This window comes from Hyperolius riggenbachi, chromosome 4, assembly GCF_040937935.1.
Source record: "Hyperolius riggenbachi isolate aHypRig1 chromosome 4, aHypRig1.pri, whole genome shotgun sequence".
NCBI classification, from domain to species: Eukaryota; Metazoa; Chordata; class Amphibia; order Anura; family Hyperoliidae; genus Hyperolius; species Hyperolius riggenbachi.
In genome coordinates this window covers 119,680,962-119,693,715 of record NC_090649.1, presented here as the reverse complement: position 1 = coordinate 119,693,715, position 12,754 = coordinate 119,680,962, and the positions used below count along the sequence as shown (strand labels likewise).

Genomic DNA, 12,754 nt, shown 5'->3' with positions numbered 1-12,754 from the left:
AAGTTAAAGTGGTAGCAAACAGGGTAAAAAGTGTTCATTTTTAGTTCTATCCTGTAATGCTTTCCAGTACCAGAGCTCTAGCGTGGTTCTGCATTAAGCATGGCTACCATGCTTAGGGCTGGTTCAGACGGACGCTTGCAGAGCGTTTACAGCCAGCGTTCAGGGCTTGGTGTTAAACGCTCCCATTCAAGTGAATGGGAGCGTTTGTACCAAGCTTTCAAGCGCGTTTACACAAACGCGGCGTTTGGGTCCCGATTTTCCCTGGCGTTCAAGGAGCTCCTGGAAGCTACATGTAGCTTCCAGGGGAGGTTAACCGCGACGGCTAATGTCCCCCTAGGGGAAGAAAAAACGCGACCGCATCCAAACGCACACGAACGCTGCTGAACGCGACGCCAGCAAACGCAACGCCTCCAAACGTCCGTCTGAACCAGCCCTTAATTTGCCTGGAAATTGTTGTTGCAACTGACTGGTATCTTACTCCTGAAAGCATAAGTTGGAAGATGGAGTGAGCAGGGTAAAGGTGGCCATACATGGTACCATTTTTCAATTAGATAACTTAGTTCGATTATTCCGTTAGATCGAATATAAAGATTTTTCCAGCATGTCCGATCATTTTTCCTGGAAAAACGGGATAATCGTTCGAATTTCTTGATCGAAAAAAAAAAAATATTTTCAACTTTCATTCAATTCGATCATTTAGATCGAATAAACGGGAAAATCGAACGTTTTTATTGTACCGTGTATGGCCACCATAAGAGGGGTCAGAGGCAATCTTGGTCACTCTCTCTCTCTCTCTCTGCAGGGAAGGTAAGCTACAGCCAATTATTCTTTCTGCTGATCGGGTGATGCGCTGAGGTCTCCCCTTTTCTCTCATACGGAGCATGAGCTGAACCAGACAGTCATAGATAATGTCATGATGGATTCAATGATCGCACTATATAACTGCACCTTTCATTTTTGTGGTAGGCCAAACTTTTTCAGCTGCCATAGGTGGAGCATCCTCTGTTGTGCCTTCTTGATGATGGCGACAGTATTGTTGTCCCATTTTAGGTTGTTGGAAATGATGGACCCAAGAAATTTAAACGAGTCTATTTGGGCCACTGTATATACGTTTCTGATCACCTCTCACAGTCAAAGAGCTTGAGTCACAACGCTGAAACTAGTATGTGGCTAATCCAGTCAGATGTGAGTCAGAGCATCGGATCTGCATGCTTTTTCAGGGTCTTTCTAAATATTAGAAACACAGGATTTGTAGCCGTAGCCAGGCAGCTAGGGCCGGGGACTGGGAGCAGAACTGCAGCATGGGACATGTCAGCTGCAAGGGGCTGGAGGAAGCCCTGAGTAAGTAAATCGGGGGGTAGCAGAGATTGTTTGATGATTCCTTTAAGGAAAATGTTATTAAACCTATGGTCCAAGTAAAAACATAAACACCCTGTTACCCTTAGGCAGGGATCACACAGCAGAAAGTATGTTGGCACTATCTGAACTTTCAGTTATGCATTATTTACTGTACATAAACCCTTATGAATCCAACATTGTGGGATAATAATGTGTCCCTTTGTCAAGGAAACAGGATTACAGGATAGCTCATGGTGACCCAGAACCACTAGTAGAGTATAAGGGGCTTAAAGCGACCAAAGAGCCCTTTTAAATTTTTCTTTTAAAAAAAACGATGCTAAATATGATTTTGGCTGCTTAAAACATAAAGTATTTGCAATAATTCAGCTTTAAGTGAGCAAGTAGAATATCCCATGATGCATCACTGCCAAATATGCAAATCATCTCACAATGCCAATAAAAGCCAGGTACACACTCAGAACCGCTTGTGTATAGTGACTTTAGTGAGCCTAAGGCTTATACATTTTATATGATTGGTGGGGCTCAGTAAAATGTGTAAGCTTGAGGCACTCTATACACTGGTTCTTGATGTGTACCTGGCTTAGAGATGATTTGCATATTTGGCAGTGATGCATCAAAGATAATAACTGAGAATAGATTGTAGTACATAAATGTTAATCCGATATAATAATTGCCCTGTCCTGCGTCCCTGGGTCCGTACGTCTTGCCTGGCGCACACGGGTGGACTTTGGCCAGCACAGGAGGACTGGCGCAGGGGGTAGGCATGTGCACATGGGAGCGTGCCCGCGTGCCCATGTGCACATTGGGGGGGAGGGGGGGAGGCCTAGCACCCATTTTTTAACGGGCGGGCCTTTACACTAGTAATACAATAATGCTCTGTGCGCCCCCACCCTGTGCCCCAGAATTTTGGTGATCTCACAGACAGAATCACCTACACCAGTAGAGGACATGCCATTAGGGCCCATTTCCATTTGCGATGTAGTGCGTCTCCGAGATGCTAGGCTGATTGATGACCGAGGCATCAGGGAATGATGTATGCGGTCATTAATTTGGCTAAGGTTCATCTGTCGTGAGTATGAGGCTTAAAGTGAACCTTAACCTTGAAAAAAAAAACGTTTTACTTGCCTGGGGATTTCCCATGTCCCCTGTAGCCGTCCTGTGCCCTCGCAGCTTCTTGAGTGTCCTCCAGTCCCCTGCCACGGCTTAGTTTTGTTTTCGGCCGACTGACAGTCAGCACCCAGCAATGCGTCCTCTTCTTTGCCTTCCCGCCATCAAGCGCGTCATGCGCAGGCGTAGTACGCATGCGCCTGCACATGACTCCCTTAACGACGGGGAAGGCGAAGAACAGGTCATGTTGCCGGGGGCCGAATGTCAATCGGCCGAAAACGAAACTAAGCTGCGGCGGGGAACCAAAGGATACTCGAGGAGCTGCGAGGGCACAGGACGGCTGCAGGGGGATTTGGGAAAGCCCCAGGTAAGTGAAACTTTGTTTCACCTCAAGGGTTAAGGTTCACTTTTAGACTACATGCATGCAAGCCCTGAATGTCTAATAATTTTGAATGTTTGGTTATGACACAAATACACTTAAAGGAAAGTAAAGAAATGTTTGATTTATACAGTTTTACATGGGTTAATTTTTCAGATTTGGGGCTAAATTCACTAGAGCTGTTAAGTAAAACTTTAATGTGAGATAATTTACCTCATGCAGCAAAAAAATATATATTTTTATTGCTCACTAAGATTTTCACACATGCGTTAATAGTTTGGTAAATGAAAAAACTGCATAACAATTCCCAAAAAGTTTTACCTCATAGGGTATTTTTTTTTTTAAGGAATCATGGTATTTAATTCAGTATTTTAGTTTAGTTTCAAATAATTTTTTGTATGTATTATAACAGGCTTTCTCAACCAGGGTTCCTTGTGTACTCTGCACTGCAGGGGTTCCATGGCATTTTTCCCATTGTGGATGTTGGGGAAGTATGAGAGAAAAAGCACACTATAATAAGGGGTACTGTTAAAAGATGCACTAAATTGGAGGTCAGAATAAAGCTACATACACACATGCGACAATGATCGTTCATTGTGAACGACGAACGAACTTTTAATTGACGAAAGAATGACCTAAGTAAAGTTAGTTTTTAAAGGTGTGTAGCGGTCTGATCGTTAGAACGTACATTACATCACGTAAAGCAACTATTGCGCTTGCGCATAAAAATGAAAAGTTCCATGGAGAAATAGCGAAATACGCATGTCAAGCCTAGTACGAACGACCGTTTTCCAACGATGTACTACTTTTGCAAACGATCGTCGTTGGGAAAAATCCGCCAAGCTAGATCATTCGTTTTTAACGATCTAGCTCGTCCGTCGTTAGACTTAATGGTCGTTGCCTGCTTTTTTTAAAACGATCGTCGTTTGAAACGATCAGAGAACGATCGTTTCAAACGACTATAGTCGCATGTGTGTACGCACCTTAAAGGGGAACTGAAGAGAGAGGTATATGGAGGCTGTCATGTTTATTTCCTTTTAGACAATACCAGTTGCCTGGCAGCCCTGCTGATCCTCTGCCTCTAATACTATTAGCCATAGCCCCTGAACAAGCATACAGCAGATCAGGTGTTTCAGTGGTTCAGACTTATAAGTCTGATCTGACAAGACTAGCTGCATGCTTGTTTCTGGTTTTAATCAGATACTACTGCAGAGAAATAGACCAGCAGGGCTGCCAGGCAACTGGTATTGATTAAAAGGAAATACACAGGACATCCTCCATATACCTCTCTCTTCAGTTCCCCTTTAAGAATGAACACATTTATAAAAAGCACTAGAATAAAGAGACATTATAATGAAGGGCGCTGCAATAGGGCATAAACAGCCACACTGGCCCATACGCAATTCACTTTTTCTCCTGAGTTTTCTCCTAGGAGACATTTTCTCATCTTCAATTTAAAATAATGTTTTAGCACTATGTAATTGAAAAAGTACCACAAACTGGTTGAAAAATTACTGTAAAATTATTTTCAGCATTTGTTTGCTTGTTGGCGGATTAAAAGGCATTTTATTTCAAGTTGTGAAAATATCACCAAAGAGAAAACTCAGGAGAAAAAGTGAATTGCATATGGGCCACTAGTTTTTAAAGACCATGTCACCTGCAAAATTACTTGCAGGGGTTCCTTGAGATCTAAAAAGTTATTTGCAGGGTTCCTCCAGGGTAAAATGGTTGAGAAAGGCTGGATTATAATCTGAGTAGCAAGAACAATGCAAAAAATTATCCACATGCAGGAGGCTCAAGTCATGGTAAAGAATAGGGGTGATCAATGATTTGCACATTTTCAGAGTTGATGCAAATGTATGCAAGTATGTATGCAAATATATGCAGTTTGACAATTGACCAATCAATTTAAACCCACGTTTAAATGGATAGATTTGTTTTCAAGCTGCGTATATTTGCATAAAATTGTATATTGGAGTCATCCCTAGTAAAGGACTATGACACATTAATCAAAGAAACCAAAAAAAGACAACCACCACGGGACAAACATCACATCAAGAATAGGGTCATAGTACTGTAGATGCATTATACATATGATACAGTGGGATGAGAAAGTTTGGCCAACCTTGTTAATTTTCATAATTATGCTGTATAAATCATTGGTTGTTACGATACAAAAATGTCAGTTAAATATATCATATAGGAGACACACACAGCAATATTTGAGAAGTGAAATGAAGTTTATTGGATTTACAGAAAGTGTGTAATAATTGTTTAAACAAAATTAGGCAGGTGCATAAATTTGGGCACCACAAAAAAGAAATGAAATCAATATTTAGTAAATCCTCCTTTTGCAGAAATTACAGCCTCTAAACGCTTCCTGTAGGTTCCAATGAGAGTCTGGATTCTGGTTGAAGGTATTTTGGACCATTTCTCTTTACAGAGCATCCCTAGTTCATTCAGGTTTGATGGCTTCCAAGCATGGACAGCTCTCTTTAACTCACACCACAAATTTTCAATTATATTCAGGTCTGGGGACTGAGATGGCCATGCCAGAACGTTGTATTTGTTCCTCTGCATGAATGCCTTGGTGGATTTTGAGCAGTTTTTAGGGTTGTTGTCTTGTTGAAAGATCCAGCCCCGACACAGCTTCAGCTTTGTCACTGATGCCTGAACATTGGTCTCCAGAATCTGCTGATACTGAGTGGAATCCATGCATCCCTCAACTTTGACAAGGTTCCCAGTCCCTGCACTGGCCACACAGCCCCACAGCATGATGGAACCACCACCATATTTTACTGTAGGTAGCAGGTGTTTTTCTTGGAATGCTGTGTTGTTTTTCCTCCATGCATACTGCCCCTTGTTATGCCCAAATAACTCAATTTTAGTTTCATCAGTCCACAGCACCTTATTCCTAAATGAAGCTGGCTTGTCCAAATGTGCTTTAGCATACCTCAAGCGGCTCTGTTTGTGCTGTGGGCAGAGAAAAGGCTTCCTCTGCATCACTCTCGCATACAGCATCTCCTTGTGTAAAGTGTTCCAAATGGTTGAACGATGCACAGTGACTCCATCTGCAGCAAGATGATGTTGTAGGTCTTTGGCGCAGGTCTGTCGGTTGACTCTGACTGTTCTTACCATTTGTCGCTTCTGTTTATCCGAGATCTTTCTTGTTCTGCCACTTCGAGTCTTCACTTGAACTGAGCCTGTGGTCTTCCATTTCCTCATTATGTTCCTAACTGTGGAAACAGACAGCTGACATCTCTGAGACAGCTTTCTGTATCCTTCCCCTAAACCAAGATGGTGAACAATCTTTGTCTTCGGGTCATTTGAGCATTGTTTTGAGACCCCCATGTTGCTACTCTTCAGAGAAAATTAAAGAGGAGGGAAACTTACAATTGACCCCCTTAGATACTCTTTCTCATAATTGGATTCACCTGTGTATGCAGGTCAGGGGTCACTGAGCTTACCAAGCCAATTTGAGTTCCAAATTTAGTTCTAAGGCCCTGTTCACATTACAATTGTGGTAGGCTGTGCGTTCGGAACACAACGCATATGAACGCATGGCATCCGCGTTTGTATGCATTGCGTGGCTGAACCCATTCACTGAAGTGAATGGGTCAGCCGCGCGTTTCTGGACAAAATGCGTGCAGCATGCGTTCCCGGACCGCACTGGTCCAGAACGCATGCAGTGTGAACATCAGACAGTGCACTCTATGCACTGTCTGATGTGCGTGTTGGCCTCCTGCACGCATTCCTGAAACGCGGCTGGAAACGCGTGCAATGTGAACAGGGCCTAAAGGTTTTGGAATCAATAAAAAGACAACAGTGCCCAAATTTATGCACCTGCCTAATTTTGTTTAAACAATTATTATTACACACTTTCTGTAAAACCAATAAACTTAATTTCACTTCTCAAATATCACTGTGTGTGTCTCCTATATATGATATATTTAACTGACATTTTTTATCGCAAAAATTTATACAGGATAATCATGACAATTAACAAGGTTGCCCAAACTTTCGCATCCCACTGTATTGAGCCATACAGCTTAGGGACAAAATCAGAAAAACTGATGGAAAGTAAAAACAAAAAACGAAAAACCAACATTATCATCATAGTCAAGCCTTGGAGTCATGGGCATAACTGCAAATCATGGGGCCCCCCCAATGTTCCCACCTTTTCCCTTGTCTATCCTTGGTGATCCTCCCAGCCTGAGGGCCCATATTGCAAGGGTCATAAAACAAATGTGGACATCATAATATTAGAGGTACAGACTAACCAGCAAGCTCATGGTGAACCAGAACTCCTAGGAGTGTGTAAGGGGCTACAATGGTCCAAAAAGCCCCCCACTAAAATGCTATGGAAAACAAAAGTTTGCTTTCTTAAAGAGACTCTGTAACCAAAAAAAGTTCCCCTTGGGGGTACTCACATCGGTAGGGGGAAGCCTCAGGGTCCCAATGGGGCTTCCCCCTCCACTGTAGCTGCAGGCAGTCAAGCGTTGGCTCCCACAAAGTGTCCGGCAATCCTCCCTCGACAAGCCAGACAAGCGCTGATAAGAGCTGATTTATTTACTTTTCCTGGCTCCAGCGGGGGCGCTGTTGTGGCAAAACGTACAGAGATAGGCGGAAATACCCGATCTCTGCCGGGTCCACTCTACTACGCAGGCGCAGGAGACTTGTGCCTGCGCAGTAGAGCGGGATGACAGTGATCGGGTATTTCCGCCTATCTCTGAGCGGAGAGCGGATACTGCGCCTGCGCTGGACCCGGGGAGGTAAATATTTACATGCCCGCTGTTCGGAGGGGCACAGCGAGATCAGTGTGGGACACAGGAAGACGGGGAAGCCTCGATCGGATTCGGAGGCTTCCCTCTACCGAGGTGAGTACCCCCCAGGGGAACTTTTTGTAGTTACAGGTTTTCTTTAAAACAGAAAGTATTTGCAATAAGTCAGGTTGGAGTGAGCTCCGAGATGTCTCCCAGTGCATCATCATCTGAAATATGCAAATCAATCATTGTTTTCCATAGCATTTTAGTAAGGGGGCTTTTTGGACCATTGTAGCCCCTTACACACTCCAATGAGTTCTGGTTCACCATGAGCTTACTGGTTACTCTGTACCTCTGGGTGTTTCAAGGCCTACTCCATAGAGCCATATTAATCCATGCAATGCACTGATGAGGATCAATCAATCTAAAACAGTCTATATGCATGTTGGGTTATTATGGCTCTGTACAATTAACAAGCTGACACACCATTGCATTCCAGTGGATTTGGAGGTGTGTTTAGCTTCTAAGGGTGACAATGGTTAATTTGCATATATTCAGCAGTGATGCACTGGGAGACATCTCAGAGCTCACTCCAACCTGAATTATGAGAATCTTCACATCAATAACAAGTGTAGCCACAAAAACACCTGATGGACCCCTTTATCGGAGTAAGGGAAGGTTGGGGAAGGTCAGTAGTTGTGGCCCCCTCACAGCTTGGGACCCCCCTGCAATTGATAGGGCTGCTTCTCTGTAGTTTTGCCTCTGCATGGAGTCCATGTTTTAATAAACTGATGCATGTGATCTTCCAGTACAGCCAGTGTACGTTCATATACTGTACCATTACAAAGTGTATACATGCAGCCACTACGGCAAGCTCAAGTTTAGGATCCTTACATTTGCAGGCCAGGTAGGAGCGGGCAGAGTTGGCTATGTGATGGACTAAGTGATGCATAGTGTGTCTCATGGAGCTGGGCTTATCTCCTAGGTCCAAAGGAGAGACTTATTGAGAATGGAAGAAATCCAGTTATTGACCTGAACCCAGAATGGTTAGACAACTGGGCAGTCCCATTACATGTGGTAAAAAGATCCTCTAGCCCCACATCCTCTAAAACACTGGTCTGAGCTATAGGTGTACATTTTAGAGACCTTAAATGGTGTTAAAATATGCACGATGGAGAATTCTGAGGTTTGTGTAAAGCAGTAATAGCTGCCTTTCATAAGGATCTCGAAGCAATGCCCCCACCTGGCCTCCGGAATCTGAAAACCAAGCTCACCATTCCATTTACCTTATAATATTTATATAATTATATATATATTAAAGTACAAGCACAAGCCAGAGATTTGCTTAAATTTAGATAGCAGACGAAGTAAGGAGGAGATGGATAATAATGGCTTAGTAAGAGTAAGGGCCAGGTCACCTGCAAAAAGTCATACCTTTAAGGACGTGTGACTTATCTAATACTCAGCTTTAAATCAGTATTTTAAAGAATCATAAGATATATAATTTGTTATTTGAAGGATTATTGCAGTGCATGGGAAAAGGAAGCCAGAGGTGATACAGATAGCATGTCCTACCGACAGCTCCATCTGAAGGTAAAACACCGAACATCTCACTTGTTTTATCGCATGCGATATTCTTTGTGTACTGACATTTATGAGGTATTTACCTTAAAAGTCAGTAATTTACCTCACTAGTTGGTAATTTTAGATTTCCATGTGGAAATACCATTAGTGAATTAACATTTGACAAAATGCTCTGTAAAAATCAGTTATTTTCATCTTTAGCGCATGCGGTATTGCTGTGTAAATTGAAGATAATAGCCTACTGTAAAAATTATATATTTTTCTGAAGACTAGTGAATGATTGATGCATGTTTACTGCCGACTATGGCACTTTTTTTCTATGTTAAAAAAAAAGAAGCCTACAGCTATTTCTTTGGTTGCATCTGTAGGATCCGATACTTGAGGGTACTGTATGTCATTCTTGTCTTCACTGGAATTATGTCTCTTCTGCCCTTACTACAAAACATGAACAAATCTTTGAGGTGAGTAGAAAAAGTCATTTTACAAGATTAAAGTATTGCTGCAATGGTAGAAATATGTAGGCTGCCATTGATGACAGCCCTCTGCACTTAAAATGCATGCTTACAACAAGGTAGAACACTGAAAATAATAAAAGCAACCGAGGTTCTTACACAGAGTGGCCAAAAAATTAGACACCCTCTAATAACGAGTCAGTCCACCTTTAGCTCTGATCACATTCTTCTTCATATTCTTCTTGGCTTGGACTCAACAAGATGCTGATACCATTACTGAGGCACGCTGGCTCATGCTAACAAAATGGCAGCTCTAAGTTGGGTCTTTTGCTATTGTTCTGTGATACCAAAGGCACTCTTGATGGTCTCCTGAGGCTAAAGCCCATCCTTTGCAAAGTCCATGTGATGATCCGCTCAGCTGGCTGCACAGGCAGACAGCTGTTTGTCCATTCCTCTAGTCTGTGGGCTGCAGGTCTCTGGAACAGAGACCTGTCTTTCCACTGCAAGTTTCTGGTCTGGGGAATTTGCATACATTCGTTATGCAAATCCCCTACCTGCCTTCTTTGATGACTGGCACTATAAGAGCTTTATGTTTCCCAGAAGGCTTTGCTGGTCATTTCCTTTCCATGGTCTGTTCCTGATGGACACTGCTGGAGTGTCAGCCATTGCTATCTAGTATAGTTAATTCCTGGGGGTTGCTTTAGGCTCCCCTTCTAGCCCAGTCAGGTTGTATTATCTGTATTGCCTGTTCTGTCTTGTCTTGCCTGTTGCCATTGTCCTGCCCCAAAGGTGGTCGACAGGAAATGGTTCTGATCTCTGTTCTTGGAGTATAGCTGGTGCAGCGGTTGCTACCAGCTATCTCTTCTGTTCTGTCTCCTGGGATCGCGCTAGCTACTTTTCGCTAGCGCTGGGGATCCTTCTGTTCTGTCTTCTGGGATCGCGCTAGCTACTTTTCGCTAGCGCTGGGGATCCTTCTGTTCTGCTACTCTGTACCTGGATCGCGCTAGCCACTTTTCGCTAGTGCTGTGGATCCTATCTCTCGCTTGTCCCTGTTTCCGTGTGTCTGTCTTGTCTGCTACGCTTGCTGGAGGCTCGGTGAGGTAACCGTTAAGCAAGCGCTCGCGTCCTCTGTTTCATGTCTGTCTGTCGATGGTTAGTTAGGCGTGCTTGTCTCTATTGTGCTTATCACGTGGAGACCGCGCATAACCGCGTGCACTGTTGCGAATGAGTGCGGTGTTTGCGGTTAGCTAGCGTTTGTTATTTTCCGTATCTCCTTATTGTATTATTTGCTGTGCCTTTGCTACCCTCGTATTCTATTCTGATCTGCCTTGTGTCACGTCTGGCGATCGCACCTCTCGCGATCGCGTTCCTATTTCATATCTGCTGTTGTGTGTGTGCGCGATCGCGGGGTGGCGACTGGATTGGCGCACACACATACAACCTGTCCCTTTGCTCAATCTCATTCGCAATCGCCTCACTTGCGATTGCGTTCTGCGCTTCGTACAATTCCTGTCTGGCACTTGTGGAGGTACAGAGGATTGGTTCCTCTGCACTCCCCAGCGCCATCTGCCGACAGGAATTTCCCTCTACAGGTGCGTAGCACCTTTTGCTGGGTGCCTGCAAATATACGCTTGTGGAGGATTTCCGCCGTGTCAGCGCACGCATTGTGCGCTGATCACGGAGAAAGTTCCACAATCGTTACAGAATGACCAGCCTAACCCAAAACCCCAGTGTAGACGGAATTTCCGATTTGTACGATTTTGTCGAATATGGCTCTTGTACCTTTAAGAGATTTAAAAAACTTGAACCTGAATCAGCAGACGAATTTTTGTCTGAGTGTACGAAACTGTTAGCGAACCCTGAATTCCAATGCACCCCAGTGTCTACCTGGGCCCCCCAAATGGTCTACATTCTGTTGGGGGGCGAAATGTCAATGTGGGGTTATGATGTGTTAGATCATACCACCCTGAGTCAAAGACCCCTGGAATTCTTGGCCTTTTTAATTCACAATTGGCTGAGATTACCTCAATTACCATACCCCCTTAATGAGTTGTTGTCAGCAGCTCAATCAGCTGTTCCATCTACTCTTTCATCCATAAAGCAGCCATCCAAAGCCTCTAAGTCTAAACGTAAAAGATCTAGGAAGGCTTCCCAGCGGAAAGATCCGTTGCCCATGGCAACCACAGATAGAGAGGTTATTTCTGTCAAGTCTGAAATGGGCAAAACCATGCAGTATGATAATGATGTTTATAATGCATCTGCTGATCAGTTTCCAGGTTTTTTGCCCCAATCCAAAGCTTATGTGGATCCTGCTATAGGTAGGATCGCACACTATATTAAAGCAGTTAAAAAATCTGTACTCGTTCCTGATCCCCACCCATATGGAGATTATTTAGATACTGGGTTGTTCGAACCGCCATTTGCCTCATGGGAAATCGGGGCCTTGGTGGAGGAATTTGATTTGGATTGGAAAGCCTTTTGCGATTTTTACATCGCAAAAAGCGCGGATGTCCTGAACGATTGTCTTAGCTCTGTGTGCCTTTTGATTGATTCTGATGAATGTGACGAGTGTGTTGTGGATCTGGTGATGTATGTGTGGCAGATCATTTTGGATGAATTACACACACACCAATTAATTGATCCCAATAAAGAGGTAAAAGATTCCCGTTCCGTTCCTGCTCCAGTTCCATCTGTAGACTGTGCGCACTATGATTGTTCATCCTTTGTTAAGTGTGCATGGGAGCCCCCGTTTGAGAAATGGGAGATCGAGCTCCTGGTCTATGAATTGGAATGTGATTGGAGATCGTTTTGCAATCATTACCGTTCTAAAAACGAAGCAGTTTTGTATGCGTGCATTGAGTCTGCGTGCACTTTAATCAAGACTGGTGAATGTATCTCTGACTTTGTGACTCCGCTGTTTGACGTGTGGAGAATGATTTTGGATGAACTACATGCGCTTCAATCTGCTAAAAACACATTGTTAGCGGACGATTGTTCCAATCCTCTGGATTTAAAGAAAGTGAGCTTTGAATGCATTCCCTTTCCCAAAGCAACTGAGTGTTTGAAGTCTGAGTGCAAGTCGTTCAGAGCAGTTGCTTGTGTGGAAGTTG

General features: G+C 43.6%; 1 protein-coding gene across 2 annotated transcripts in view; it reads left to right on the top strand.

Annotated features, from left to right (window-relative positions):
• The window catches only part of LOC137570489 (galactose-3-O-sulfotransferase 2-like), a 48,098-nt gene that overhangs the window by 19,497 nt on the left and 15,847 nt on the right, over positions 1-12,754 (top strand). Inside the window, exon 2 of one of the 2 annotated variants that reach the window (XM_068279160.1) lies at positions 9,561-9,653. The exons of the other annotated variant lie outside the window; for it this stretch is intronic. Coding sequence (XP_068135261.1) covers positions 9,561-9,653 — 93 coding nt within the window. The remainder of the gene's footprint in view (positions 1-9,560; positions 9,654-12,754) is intronic. 2 annotated transcript variants of the gene reach the window in all.